Raw genomic sequence first — 13,307 nt, forward strand, 5'->3', positions numbered from 1 at the left:
TTTAACGATGGCACTTTCCAGATTGGGCTGAAGATTTCCTCATCTCCCGGGAATAGCACGATGGAATGTGTCGCAACAGTTTGCTCCGGTTTGTGCAGGTCCAATCTGCACCATTAATCCACTTTCCGAACGAATCCTGCGGAGACTCTCTCCGGCCGTGCATATGCTCCCTACCTCAGCCCGACAGCTACCGCAATCCAGAATAACCTCAGCAACCCGTCAGCTGTCATCTCCTATTGCCAGTCTGAGACTGGGTTCCAGATTCTTGGTCTCTTAGCTGGAGGCAGAGACTATGCAGCTCCACGAAGATCCAGTCTGCCCGTATGCGGATCTTAGTGGATTCTGCAGGCTGACAGACCATCAATCATAGGGCGCTTGGTCTAGGGGTATGATTTTCGCTTCGCATCTCATTCCGGTCCTCATCAGGATCCGATTAATTGCGCTTGCTTGTGAAAGGTCGTGGGTTCAATTCCCACAGTGTCCAAAATTTTGCTTTTCCAAGCTCTGATTACGTGGAGTAGTTGTCGTTGTTGTATTTTTTGAGTTTTGGCCGGGAAGACTGGCAGAGGCGACTTGGAATGAGGGTTATTCAGACAGCGCAGAGGGGTACGTAACACTAGGTTAGATATGCATGCCTCCAACTGTTTTCAACTTTCACTGCATAAGTACCTACATAGACTCACAGTCTGTAGAGTCAATTATTAAAGTTGGCAATGCTAGTTTGCCCGCGACGGTTGTCTGCAACAATGATGGGGCAAATGTCGTACGTGCCTACTCAATCTATACTTATCATTTCAGTTTCTTACTAATATCCTTGACCACTCACTTGTAAGGCATTTTTCTCCCTATTTCCAGGCCGGCCATCTCAAAACGGCATCTGACATCCATTTTCACTCACTCTCCCGTTGGGAGGGACATTTTGCAACCCGTTTTCCAAAGATTAGTGAACTTGAGACAACAGAGGATGTTCGGCACGGGCTTCTTGGGCGCAAGCATGTACGTGTTCTTGTTAAACTCGGACCACAAGCCACCGTCAGCAAATGAAAAGAAAAATACATAGTTGCCATGAGGGCTCCCGGGGGAGGTGTGGAAGTGTGGTATTGGGAAGTTGAGGGGAGATCTTTCGGACCCCAGCCGGGACTGATGATTACGGCGAGAAATTCAATTGAGAGTCCGACATCGACGGGTGGCTCATCAAGTCACTGCACGACAAACAGGTGGATGTTTCTCAGGACTTTCTATAATTTCTGCATCATTACTTGGGCTAAAGCGAAGAGATACGTTAGTCACCACCCGACCTGATCCCAAACCAAAACCTCAATCAAGTCTTGCCTTCCAGAGTAAATTCTGAGCAGAAAATGCCGTCCTCTTACTAATTCAGCACTAGGCGCCTACCTGAGTACCTATACTTCTAGGAGGAGCTCCATAACCTGGGTGGAACTCATGAATGCTGCTTGTGGATCGCAACTCCATCTTCACACACGATTTGCTGCAAAAGCAAAGCACTCTACTATGCAAGGACAATCGTCTCACTCAGCATCGCAACTTCAGATAGCTACTCTTATCAAACAGACTAATGCCCAAGGTGAGCAGAGTGAGCGGGGTAATATGAAGCAAGAACACACCAGACCCATGTCGTTAAGTGGGCCTAAAAGTGAATTATCAGGCCATTATCGGAAAACTTTGCCAGCACTTGAAAGGATTCATTCCTCTTTCAACCCTCCAAAATCGAGCTTTTTCACGTAGTAAAAGTTCGTTTGTGCTTGGCCAAGAACAGTCATCATGCCCCCCAAAAAGGTTGAAGTTGTTACCGACAATGTCGTTGCATTTGGAAGGGTTCGCAAGAACCTGAAGATGGGTTGCGTCGGTCTGCCCAACGTGGGAAAGTCGAGTCTCTTCAACCTCTTGACTGAACAGAGCGCCGCTGCAGAGAACTACCCCTTTTGTACAATTGAACCCAATGAGGCGAGATGTGCTGTTCCCGACGCTCGATATGTAAGTCGAGACTGCCTACCTTAGGGTACATAGAGGCCCCCCAATGAGTCCAATAGCTGAAGTAAGCAACACGTGTTAGGATTTTCTCTGCGATCTTTGGAAGCCGCCGTCCATGTACCCGGCGTATCTGCAGGTCACCGACATTGCCGGCCTGATTAAGGGTGCTTCCCAAGGAGCGGGACTTGGAAACGCCTTCCTGTCTCATATCCAGGCCGTTGACGGCATGTACCACATTGTCAGGTACAGCAACCACGGCTTAACTGACGCGCCTCCACACTGACTTGGATGACTCAACAGAGCATTCGATAACGATGAGGTTTTGCATGTCGATGACTCTGTTGATCCCGTCCGGGATTTGGGTCAGTTCAGCCAACTCTCTCCAGCTGACAAAACTAATCGGTTCATCTTTTAGATACCATCCAAAGCGAGCTTTGCAAGAAAGATCTCGGTTTGTATTGCTCTATGAATCCGCTTGACGCCAGCTAACCCCCCTTGATCTAGACATTCTGCAGAAGACAATCGTCGCTGAGGAACAAATCGTCAGAAAGGCAGGTGGCAAGTATAAGATGCTGCCTCTCTTCACGGAGACAACGACAAAGATTCAAGCGGTGAGTCTGGAGATTCCCAGTCGCATAGGCCTAACTGTTTTAAACATGCTCATAACCGCGAGGTAGATGCTGGAGAAGGATCAGCCAGTCAGAGACGGAAGCTGGACGCCGGCCGAGATTGCGCTCATCAACGAGAAGATACAGCTCATCACCACCAAGCCAGCCATCTACCTTGTCAACTTGACAATGAAGGACTACCTCAGACAGAAGAGCAAGTACCTGCCGGCTATAGCCAAGTGGGTCACCGAGCACGGAGGCGTTCCCCGAGACATTATCCCCTTCTCCGTCGAGTTTGAAGAGAAAGTCCACAGCTTGAAGGATGATCCAGCTGCCCTGGCCGAGTTCCTCAAAGAGAGCAAGGTTAAGTCAAAATTGGACAAGATCGTAACCGAGGGATTCACAAAGCTCGGCTTGCAATACTACTTTACTGGTCTGCTCACACTTTGCCCCCTTTAGGTGACTTTCGTGCTGACTTGTACGTAGCTGGTGAGAAAGAGATCAGATGCTGGACTATCCCCAGGGGTTGCCTTGCACCGCAGGCTGCCGGAGCTATCCACAGCGATTTCGAGAGGGGATTCATCAAAGCTGAAGTGGTCGCCTACCAAGACTTCCACGATCTCTGTGAAGGTGGCAAGTCCATGGGCCCAGTCAAGGCTGCTGGAAAGTATCGGCAAGAGGGGAAGTCTTACGTAAGTAGCCAGACCAGACGCCGTCTGATGCTGCAGCGCTAACTTCATCTTCTCCTAGGTTGTCCAAGACGGAGATATCATCCATTTCCAATTCAGTACGTTACAAGTCGCCCCCGATACTAAGTACCTGCATGTTTCTATCACAGGAGAGTGCTGACTATCTGTCTCAGACGTTTCAAACAAGAAATAGATTTTTCTTCATCCGGCGGCCATAGAGACTTAGATAGCAATTGGTCTCGACAAGGAGGTTATTCAGGTTTAGATGTTTACTATGGAGCCCGAGATTGCCAACAGCCTTCACGATTTAACATAGATATGTGTTTTGCACACGATAACCGCAAATGGCCAAGCACTCCTACGCGTAGCCTTGTCGCCTGCGCGCTGCCCCGCAACACTAGGAACAACACATTAGCAAAAGACCGTTAGTAGGAATCTCGGCTGGTTGAACCCATTACCGGGGCGAAAGATGGTATAGGTGTGCCGCCAATGCCCCTGCAAATGTCGGTGTTCGGGGACGCCGTGCCGCTGGGAATGGCACAGAGCAAGCCCGCAAGCGCGGGACTAATTTGACTGGTAGAAGCGCAAACTCAAATAGACCAAGTTACTTATGCGCTCTGGGCTGAAACGAGTGATAAAATGGCCGCGACTTTCATTAGTACTGGGTAGATGGGACTTCAGATTTTTGCAAAAGAGCGGATTATTGGCTTGTAAATGCAAGGAGCTATCTGGCAACTGAAGTTTAGATGGTTTCTAACTTCATGATATAATTTTCGTCGCATGCTCGGGTTCAGATTGACCTTGGACTAGTCCTGATGGAGGCACCATGGATCCATGGACGACTGGAACTTTCAGGCTCGGCATAGGCGAAGATATGGGGGCGCAACGTTGGCTGTCAAAGCAAGATGCCCACGTTGTCTGAACTGGCGACTGGGGCCTGGGAGTGATCTACCTAGTGCTGGGCCTATTCATGTACTTAATAGGCCTCTTGAAGAGTTTGCGCGCGCTCAAGGTCCATACTTAGACAAGTAGCAGGAACCATTATTGAACCTTGTGAGACTTATTCGTGATCATTGTTTGTATCCGTACATGTGCTCTGGAGATACTAATATCAGAGACGGGACAGCCGTAAGTCTAAGAGACTATGTGCGCCCATTACCCGAATTTCAGTCCCACGAGCCCCGTATCCCCTTACATTGGCACATGCTTGGGGTTGAAAAGCTCGATCACGCAAGTTATTTTTCCCAGCGTAGCGTTACTTCTGGGTGGCCTAAAAACCTTCTACTCTAGTAACATGGGGGTTGACTTCCATGTTATCATTTGCACCTATCGTGAAACAGCGGGTACTACACGTGGGTGACTGTTGGAATGGCATTCCTTCGCCAGACTCGGTAATGCGAGACGGAGCTGTCAGATCTGAGCCGGGACTCTGAGCCGGGACTCTGAGCCGGGACTCTGGGCCGCCCAGCCTTTCGTCAGATTTACCAGCCTCTTTGAGCTTTATGAACCCTGGCTGCTTCCGAAATACCTTACTCCTCTCCTGAATTTTTTTGCGGTGTCCTGTTCATCCCTTTCGCCGTTGTAATGCATCTCAACGGCCATGGAGCATTGACCTGCACGGCACCTCATCATACTTGCGGACCAATAGAGAGACTATTGCTCGTGAAAGCACAGTCGAAGCCGAAGATGAGCGAAATCAATGCTTCAGACAAATTCCCTGAACGCGAAAGAAATTTATATTGAGCAGTCAATCATATTTGATGGGGCTTAGTATGCCGTTGGTGCCTATGAGCAGGTAGCGGTAGCGAAGTAGCGTTCTTGGCTCCCCCTTTACCCTGCAACTCAATTGCATCGATGATATAGTTGGCGCTCAAAAAGGCACCATCCCCCGTTCCAAGTACCCCCAGTACGAGGGTATTCGTTCCTGTCTTCAGCGCGCTCGCTGGTACTTCACTGGTGTACACGTCACCGTATCCGCGATAGGCACCACGAGTCACCCCGCGGGAGTCAATGAGTGTCTGCCGGGAGTCGTATTAGACCTTTTTTTTCCAAAAACCTCCGCAATGAAGTTTGCGGGTGGTGACACTTACCGGAGGACCAGGATCGGCTGCATGCCATCCATTAATAATAATACTAGGTCTTCCGCCCTTGAACGATAGCGTCGTCCCGACGCGCACAACAACCCCGTCCAGCTGATCGGCAGTCAGATCGAAGTGAATGGTGGCGTTGCCGCCAATCTTGGAGAATATGGCCATGGGGAAGTCTTTGCTCTGAGACGTGCCGACGGTGTACTCGCCTCCCCAGCTCGCCATGCGGACATCCGAGGGATGCATCCTCAGGAACTTGTCGCCATTCTTCATTTCAAAGGGTTGTCCGTCGAACTCGCCGATGCGCCAAATAATCGACGGCTCGGACTCGGTCGAGACAATGTCCTGGGTCGTCTTCCCGCCCGCCGTGACGGTTACGCTAGTGTTGGCGACGGGGAACTCGTTTCGGTATAACTTCATCGTGTATTTCCCGGGCTTCATGAGCGGCGATGTGAACTTTCCGTCGACCGCCTTGATCCAGTATTGCGCATCACCATTGAACCAATGCACCACAGTTTCGAAATTCCCTGTTATGCCCGTCGCGGTGCCGGAGACACTTCCACGTCCACTGTCAGGGACATAACCATCTATGTTCAAACAGTCGAAAAAGCTCATGTCGACGTTCGCTGAGGGCGGCTGTGTGCTGGAGCTTTGCTACTGTTCAGCAATCTATGAGATCAGGCAATAAGAAACAGAAATCACTTACGTGAAGACCATCCTGTAGGGACCCTTAAGACCGACCCGCAAACGCTCGGTCCTAAGATGACCACTATACATGTAAAAGTAAAGCTCCTGCTCGGCGGTGCTTTGCGAGTTGATGTCCCTCATAAAGGGGCCACCGGAAGAGGACTCGTAGGCGTTTCCAGGCATGACCATCCACACCCCAGTTTTCTATGAATGTTAGCAGGTCTCCCCTCCCCGTTCTTCGCCATCTCAACTTACATTGCCCGTTACGCCATGGACTTTGTCGTCGATGAAACGATCGGATGTGTACATCTTGCATCTAGTGGTACCATCCGGACATTTAAATGTGTCCTTGCCCTCAAAGGCTTCGCACCCATCGAGATCGGCGACATTACCATGCACACCTGTCGGCACTTGCTTGCGCTGGAGGCGAGCGAGCCAGCGCAGCTCCCCAGGGGCGATCTCGCCCGTGATATAAGTCGCCATGTAGATGATCGGGTCACCTGACTTGGCCACATAGTATTGTGTCAAGGGCTGCGAGCCGGCCTTGACAGTAATCTTGATGTAGCCGTTTACGGTCTCGGCTGTGACATTTGAGGTGCCCAAACCGGAGTTGATCTGTGACATCTTGGTCGTCTCTTGGTACTGGACACCGTTGTAAATGAGACTGGTGATGTCGCCATTCGCGCTTAGTTGTATCGTTAGCATCCTAATCTTTGTGTCTTGCTTGTGAACGTTGTTTGAAGAAGCATCTTGCCTACCGGTCCACCTTGAACACCAGTCCTCCGTTCGTGTCGACCGTGTACGAGGTGTTTGATGTCGTCAGGCCGAAGTCTGCGGATGCTGTGCCCCAGAGTCCAGCAACGCACGTCAGAAAGCCGAGGGTGTGCATCTTGGCGCCGGATACAACAGCAAGCTGATAGAGATCAGCACACAGGTTATTGTCGTGCGCCTCAAGGGCAGCCAATGTTAATCTTATAAACTCCTGAATTCTGGTTTCACTCAGCAAACTTCAATCATGATGGGCCACCCTGCCATTCACTTGATCCTCGCTATTTCCGGATAGCCCGACGGACTTTGCATTGCGTTCGTTCCCTTCCAGTTCGTTGTAGATTGGTCCCAAAAACCTTGTTTTATTGAAGCGTAGCGTAGAACAGAGTTCCAGAGGTTGCCTGTTCATGCACCGACCAGTTCCCTCATCCTCGTCTCAAAGTCCCATGGCATGCGTATCCCGACAGCGACCAGCTTGTGGTCCGTGATGCGATTGGTGCGAGTTCCTCGTTCCTGAGCACGTTAATCCATTGCACTATATCTGTGACGGCTATTCAGAGTCAGGCATTCGGTAACGCGGCAGGGCTAGCCAAAGCATGAGTTAATCTTAGTTCGAGTCTAATGGACCACGTTGTATTACCACTTGCCTTGACCGGGCTACTACCCTACGCGCCGTATGTTGAACACCTTGATAGCAATTGGGAATTACTTCCAGCAGACCGTATTGACATCTTCAATGACTCTCGGCGCCGGGGGTTTGAAAAACCATGATGAATAACCCCTATTGCAAGGTGGCTGCTGAGGGCTCCATCATGAATTACCATGCACCCATAAGGTTTGCAATAAGATCACCACGTAATTATGAAGGGTTAGTGTTTTCAAGGATAGCGGCTGAATACATGTAGGAAAGACTCAATTGAGTTTGTATTTTGGCCGATGAGATTACTCAGCATGCATTGAAGGGGGTGGTGGAAGGCGAGGAAGGCGCTGAAGGCGGCGCGCTTATTGGGCTGCCGTCAGTGGGGCTGACGCGTTAACTGCGGTAATGCAGGGGTATGTCCAGGGCCTAATATGCCTTGCTTAGTCATTCGGAGCTCCACCAAGATTTCTGGACAGCTTCGCGACTCCTTTTCCCGCCTGCTGCAGCGCTTCCAAGGGCAGAAGCATTGTCACCTCTTCGCCAGCTCTCCCGTCATTCCTTTCAACCACGATCGCTTCTGCGCAGAGCCAACGACCTCGGATTTCATCTCCAACTATATAAACGGGCTGTGAGGACAATCCGCAATCATGACCCGCGCACAGCAAACCATCTCTCTTGCACTCCTCGTGAGCTCGGTACGACGGCCCCTCTCTCCCTTGTATCCAGCTATTCCACCTCTTTACGAAACCTGCTGACCATCAATGTCTCCTACAGCTCTACCTCGCCCTCTTCCTGCAGCTCATCCCGATCCCCGCCAAGATCCAGAATGATGTTGTCCCCGTTGTACGTAGCCGCGCTCGCACCCCCGCCCCGAAAGAACCCTCCCAGCAACCTCTGCGGGCCGGCCCAACCTTGCTAACCTAACTTCTGCGCGCACAGCTGCCCTTCTGGGCCCTCATCTCTTTCGGCTCCTACCTCCTCGCCCGACTCGGATACAATGTCATGACCTTCAACGATGTGCCCGAGGCGCACAAGGAACTCATGGCCGAGATTGATGAGGCCGTCGTCGACCTGCGGAAGCTTGGTGTTGACGTGGACTAATAGAATGTGAATATATCCAAGAGACTTTCAACTCGATGCTGCACTCGACATGGCGATGCTGTAGGATATTTGGGGACATAGCCTGAGATTATCTAACCAAGACGGCGCGTCGACGCCTGCATGCAACCCATTCACGACGCTCTCGTCGTTCGCGTCCACAAGAGACTTGTTCAACGACGCTACCCCTGCCACGTATGCGATTCGAGTACGCGATGGAGAGACTTGTCACGGTTCGGTATAAACGTGGGGAATGGTCGGGCATCGACAGCCGTTCAATACGCTCACGGTTCTCTCAAGATCAAGAGTCTGTGACTACATGCTGGCGCGAGTAAGAGCTATCGTTGAATTGGCCGAACGCAGTATTGTAGCAATCCTGCCAGGCCCAGTCGTCAGGTCTGAGTTATGAGAGAGTTGCCTCATGGTATTCCGTCCATTCAAAAAAAGGAGCCCGTGAAGCAACCGATAACGGACCACTTCCTCCAGCGTGACGAAGGCGGTAATCATGACGAGAGTGGCTGCTCGAGATGCTGTGCCCACCGTACCTGAGAGCATGACTGGCCTAGCCCGTGTAAAGAACTAGGCAATAATGATGAGCAGGCGTGGGAACAGACTCCACGTAAGTGCTGCCTGTTGCTTCGTCAAAACGTGGCTCGGAGGAGTGCTCTAGTAGCTTCCAGGGTATCCTTCCCGCCGTGATTTTTATTTTGTGCAGAGAGCTCAGAGTTTCGTCAACATTGTAAGTTCCATTGGGCCACCACCACCTGACAACATGAATTTTGTATGCGATTGCCGGACCTGGCTCCGTTCAACCGTTCCTCTGCCTTGTGCTTTCTACTTGTGTCCATGTCCGTTTCAACTTTACCGTTAGAGGCCCGAAGATCGGATAGGAACCACCCGCTGGCAAGGTCGGATCCGGATTTGCGAGTTTCTCGGACCTCAGGTCGTCTTCATGGATGAATTTCCTCGAGATAACATCGTTTTGAGCACAGACTTGTGCTTCGTTTCAATCTTTTCACAGACAACACGAAGCTACCATGGATGAAAGCAGGCGCCGGAGTTCGGCTCGTACATCTCGATCAAGACCAACCAACGGGCACATACCAACCCTGGCTAGCTCATCCGATTCAGGATTGAGGCCTTTCCGGTCCGTCTCTCTCCAACCCAGCTCGGGTTAATGAGAAGTTTGGTAGGCCACTGAATTTATAGCCCGGTTCAAAAGGCTTACAGATTTCATGCTGCCTCATCCAATCTTCGCAGATGTGCTGATTCATCGACATCTTTTGACGATTGACCCATGCGGGGTTTGGAGGGGTCATGTAGCATGACGCAAGTCAACCCCTGAGAGCATTGATGGGCCAAATCTTAACCTTCCAGACTGCTCCACTCGCCGATAAAGCTCTCGGTATCCGTATCTTGCCTTTGAAAGCCATTGCTCAGGCGGGGTGTCACGTCGGACAGGGCATCCGGCCGTTGACCGGAGCTCGGAGGAGTTTCCCGGCTAAAGACGGCGAGTTGCCGATTGAACATTTGCTTTGACACAGCTGGGAAGTGAGGCTTAATAGCAGCTCGACAATCTCCAGTGCCAGCCTGCAACACGCCGTCGACCTAATAGCACCAACCTTTGCTTCCCTTGGACATCGCCACCATGCCTGAGCCTCCTTATCCCCTGCACCCCTCGGTCGTCGACCGCATCAACCCAGAGTACAAGGACTTTTACAACAAATTTGTTTTTGACAAGCAAGTCGTCCACCACCAACCTATCTCAGCGTCTCGTGCAAGCGGGACCCTAATTCCAGGCGCCGGCCCCAAGCTCGAGGTCGCGAGCTCAGAAGACTTTACCATTCCGAGGAAAGAGACGAGAGGGCCGGATATCCTCCTGCGAGCTTTCACGCCCTTGGGAGAGAGACCCGCCAAGGGATGGCCGCTGTGCTTTTGGTTTCACGGCGGCGGTTGGGTTCTGGGCAACATTGACACGGAGAATGTCATCGCCACGCACCTCTGCAATCGGGCGAAATGCGTCGTGATTTGCGTAGACTATAGGTGAGTAGTAAAGCATCACAGGGTCAAGACGGTCCAAAGCCGAAGTTTGCGTCGCAGCAAGTACCCACTTACTAACCTTTCCTCGCAGACTCGCACCAGAGAATCCCTTCCCTGCAGCCGTCGACGACTGCTGGGAATCCGTGCTCTGGGCCCTCTCCGCGACCGGCGCCGAGAAGCTCAACCTCGACACCACGCGCATCGCCATCGGAGGCTCATCAGCGGGCGCCAACCTCACAGCCATCGTATGCCAGCGCGCAACGAAGCAACCAGCGTTCCCGCCCGTGGCAGCGCAGCTGCTCTCCGTTCCGGTCGCCGACAACACCGCCACGGCCGACTCGACAAAGGCGGAGCACGCGTCGTGGAGGGAGAATGAGTTCACGCCCGCGCTGCCGGCGGAGAAGATGATGTGGTACCGCTACCATTATCTGCCGGACAAGGCGACCTGGGCGCACCCGGAGGCGAGTCCGCTGTTGTGGGAGGGCGAGTGGTCGAAGCTGCCCCCGGCGGTGGTGGTTGTTGGTGAGCTCGATGTTTTGCGGAGCGAGGGCGAGGCTATTGGGAAGAAGCTCCAGGATGCGGGTGTGCAGACGGATGTGCATATTATGAAGGGGCAGCCGCATCCCTTTATTGCCATGGATGAGGCGTTGGAAGATGGGAGGAGAGCTATCACGTACTTCTGCGATAAGCTTGTAGAGTTGTTGTAGAGAGGTGGCTGTGAGGATATAACAACTGAAATAAACCAGAGTCGGCTGCTCCATTTCAATTCAATTTGCGATATAATCCAGAGTCACCCAATGTCAGATTTCAGCATGCTAAGTGAGCGACAGCATGAAGATGCTGCTCAGAAGAAAACCTGGGCCGGGGATTGAAATGTTCATGTTCATCATAGATATTCATTTCCTTGTATCAGCCTTCTCTTATCTCCAGTCTATTAATACATCCTAAATGGCCTCCCTCTTCAAATTAACTCGATCTACAGAACAGCTATGCACTCAATCTCAACGTCGACATTCAGTGGCAGGGTCTTGACCGCAACACAACTGAATTATCCCCGGTCAGCATCTTTTATAAAATGAAGGACGTTATCATACTCACGTTCTGGAAGGCTTGACTTCGCCCCAGTAGGTGCAATAGACCTCATTCATTGCAGCAAAGTCGTCCATGTTGGCGAGGAACACGTTCACCTTGACGACCTTGTCAATCGTAGTACCGGCTCCTTCCAAGACGGCGGTAAGGTTCTTGATGCATTGATGCTGGGGTGACCAATTAGCGACATTGGTGTCCGATCATGGCGCATGGGAGGGCCGCAGATCGGTAGATTTCTAGCGCATACATGCACGTACCGTATGTGCCTGGATGTCACCATCGATGATCTCCATAGTCACCGGGTCCATGGGAACGGCGCCGGAGCAGAACACCATGCCATTGGCAATGATGGCTTGACTGTAGATGCCGGGCAAGGGCTTGGGGGCCTTATCGGTCAGAACGGGGATCTTGGAGGAGGACATGGTTGGTTGTGTGGTGTTGTGTTGACTTTATTTGAGTTGACGATGGATGCATGCGGTGTAAGCAAAGTGCAAGAGTTTGTCTTAGTATATTCAGTTTGTTTTGGTCATCTATCAACTAGCGAAATTTAGGTATTCATCATAGGAGTGACTGATTATCCACAAACTCCATCAATAGCCCATCGCGTCCATCGTGAGCATTGTCTTCTCTTGGACGCGAATGCTCATTGCAAGCTCCGTTTTCGGATGAGCCTGAGCTGCCCGCGGAGAGTTGTGTGGGATCGTCCTATCAACCCCGCAATCCTGGAGTGAGTGAGATTGCAACGTTTCAACACCCCGGATAGCACACCTCATCCTTATCTTCTCCGAGTATCTCACCTGCGGGTCGCTTCAGAATCGTAGTTTTGTCCCGCTTTCTCGGTTCAATCTGTAAGTGGGACGCAGTTCCTGTAGCAATTGGCTTTTATCAGGAGATGCTCGCGTCCGTGAGCCTTTGAATGTGTCATGCTGAACACCCACGAACCGGTCACCGCCGGCCAACTTCGTCTTAGGGGCCGGATAGCGGCTCTTCAGTCCTCGCCGGCCCATCTCTCTACTATGGAGTCGCTGTAAACTTTGTGGATTGTGGGGTGCAGGTTGATACATGGGCTGTTCTGTCATAGCAATAGCACGGCCATCGGCATCCATCCTTATCAAGCCGTAAAACCTAAAGCAGATGTGCCATGTTGTCCTTCATTTCTATCTTTGAGAAGCGCTTCCCACGTCAAGACTTAATAAGAGATCGCATAATAACGGACGATGACCGAAGGCCGTTCTTGATGAGCACTGGAGATTAAGAATTGTATACCAACTTGAACATGAAGTCACATGGGCTTCCCGTGCTATCTTCATATTACTGCGTCACGTACTTTCACGCGGGGTTTTTTTTTGAATTTGATGAACATTGATCTGTTACTTTCATAGCTTTCGTGGTAGCGGGAATACACATTACCGTCGCAAATGTCCCGCTGCCGGCGAACTGACGTCGAGTCGAAGCTCACTCCTGGCAAAGGGGTGGCACGGATGGGATACCGGAGGAGGGTGCGTGGATGAAAGACCCCACCTGGAGTATCACTCTTATCTCTGGCCACCAACGAGCTTGTCTTTCACACTTACGAACCAGCCACAAGTATTCTATGCGGCCAGGATGA

At 51.4% G+C, this 13,307-nt stretch overlaps 5 protein-coding genes across 5 annotated transcripts; 3 read left to right on the forward strand and 2 right to left on the reverse strand.

Annotated features, from left to right (window-relative positions):
• Positions 1–1,782: 1,782 nt before the first annotated feature.
• On the forward strand, positions 1,783–3,482 carry CORC01_03715 (GTP-binding protein YchF; the record flags this gene model as incomplete). The annotated part of the gene is made up of 9 exons (XM_022615364.1): positions 1,783–1,995; positions 2,075–2,235; positions 2,293–2,354; positions 2,408–2,443; positions 2,497–2,603; positions 2,670–3,033; positions 3,087–3,292; positions 3,351–3,387; positions 3,463–3,482. 9 exons carry the CDS (start codon positions 1,783–1,785, stop codon positions 3,480–3,482), a joined length of 1,206 nt encoding a protein of 401 aa, XP_022478029.1.
• Positions 3,483–5,040: 1,558 nt separating this feature from the next.
• Positions 5,041–6,952, reverse strand: CORC01_03716 (rhamnogalacturonase B; the record flags this gene model as incomplete). Its single annotated transcript, XM_022615365.1, has 5 exons — positions 5,041–5,307; positions 5,380–6,025; positions 6,083–6,267; positions 6,319–6,748; positions 6,822–6,952. The coding sequence occupies 5 exons, from the start codon at positions 6,950–6,952 to the stop codon at positions 5,041–5,043; spliced, it is 1,659 nt and encodes a 552-aa protein (XP_022478030.1).
• A 1,166-nt stretch (positions 6,953–8,118) lies between these two features.
• Positions 8,119–8,572, forward strand: CORC01_03717 (dolichol-phosphate mannosyltransferase subunit 3; the record flags this gene model as incomplete). Its single annotated transcript, XM_022615366.1, has 3 exons — positions 8,119–8,166; positions 8,246–8,314; positions 8,411–8,572. 3 exons carry the CDS (start codon positions 8,119–8,121, stop codon positions 8,570–8,572), a joined length of 279 nt encoding a protein of 92 aa, XP_022478031.1.
• Positions 8,573–10,217: 1,645 nt separating this feature from the next.
• Positions 10,218–11,316, forward strand: CORC01_03718 (uncharacterized protein; the record flags this gene model as incomplete). Its single annotated transcript, XM_022615367.1, has 2 exons — positions 10,218–10,612; positions 10,701–11,316. The coding sequence occupies 2 exons, from the start codon at positions 10,218–10,220 to the stop codon at positions 11,314–11,316; spliced, it is 1,011 nt and encodes a 336-aa protein (XP_022478032.1).
• A 269-nt stretch (positions 11,317–11,585) lies between these two features.
• On the reverse strand, positions 11,586–12,120 carry CORC01_03719 (endoribonuclease L-PSP; the record flags this gene model as incomplete). Its single annotated transcript, XM_022615368.1, has 3 exons — positions 11,586–11,652; positions 11,708–11,865; positions 11,956–12,120. 3 exons carry the CDS (start codon positions 12,118–12,120, stop codon positions 11,586–11,588), a joined length of 390 nt encoding a protein of 129 aa, XP_022478033.1.
• Between the last annotated feature and the right edge of the window lie 1,187 nt (positions 12,121–13,307).

The sequence above is a fragment of the Colletotrichum orchidophilum genome (assembly GCF_001831195.1).
Source record: "Colletotrichum orchidophilum strain IMI 309357 chromosome Unknown Scaffold_23.1, whole genome shotgun sequence".
Lineage (NCBI taxonomy): Eukaryota > Fungi > Ascomycota > Sordariomycetes > Glomerellales > Glomerellaceae > Colletotrichum > Colletotrichum orchidophilum.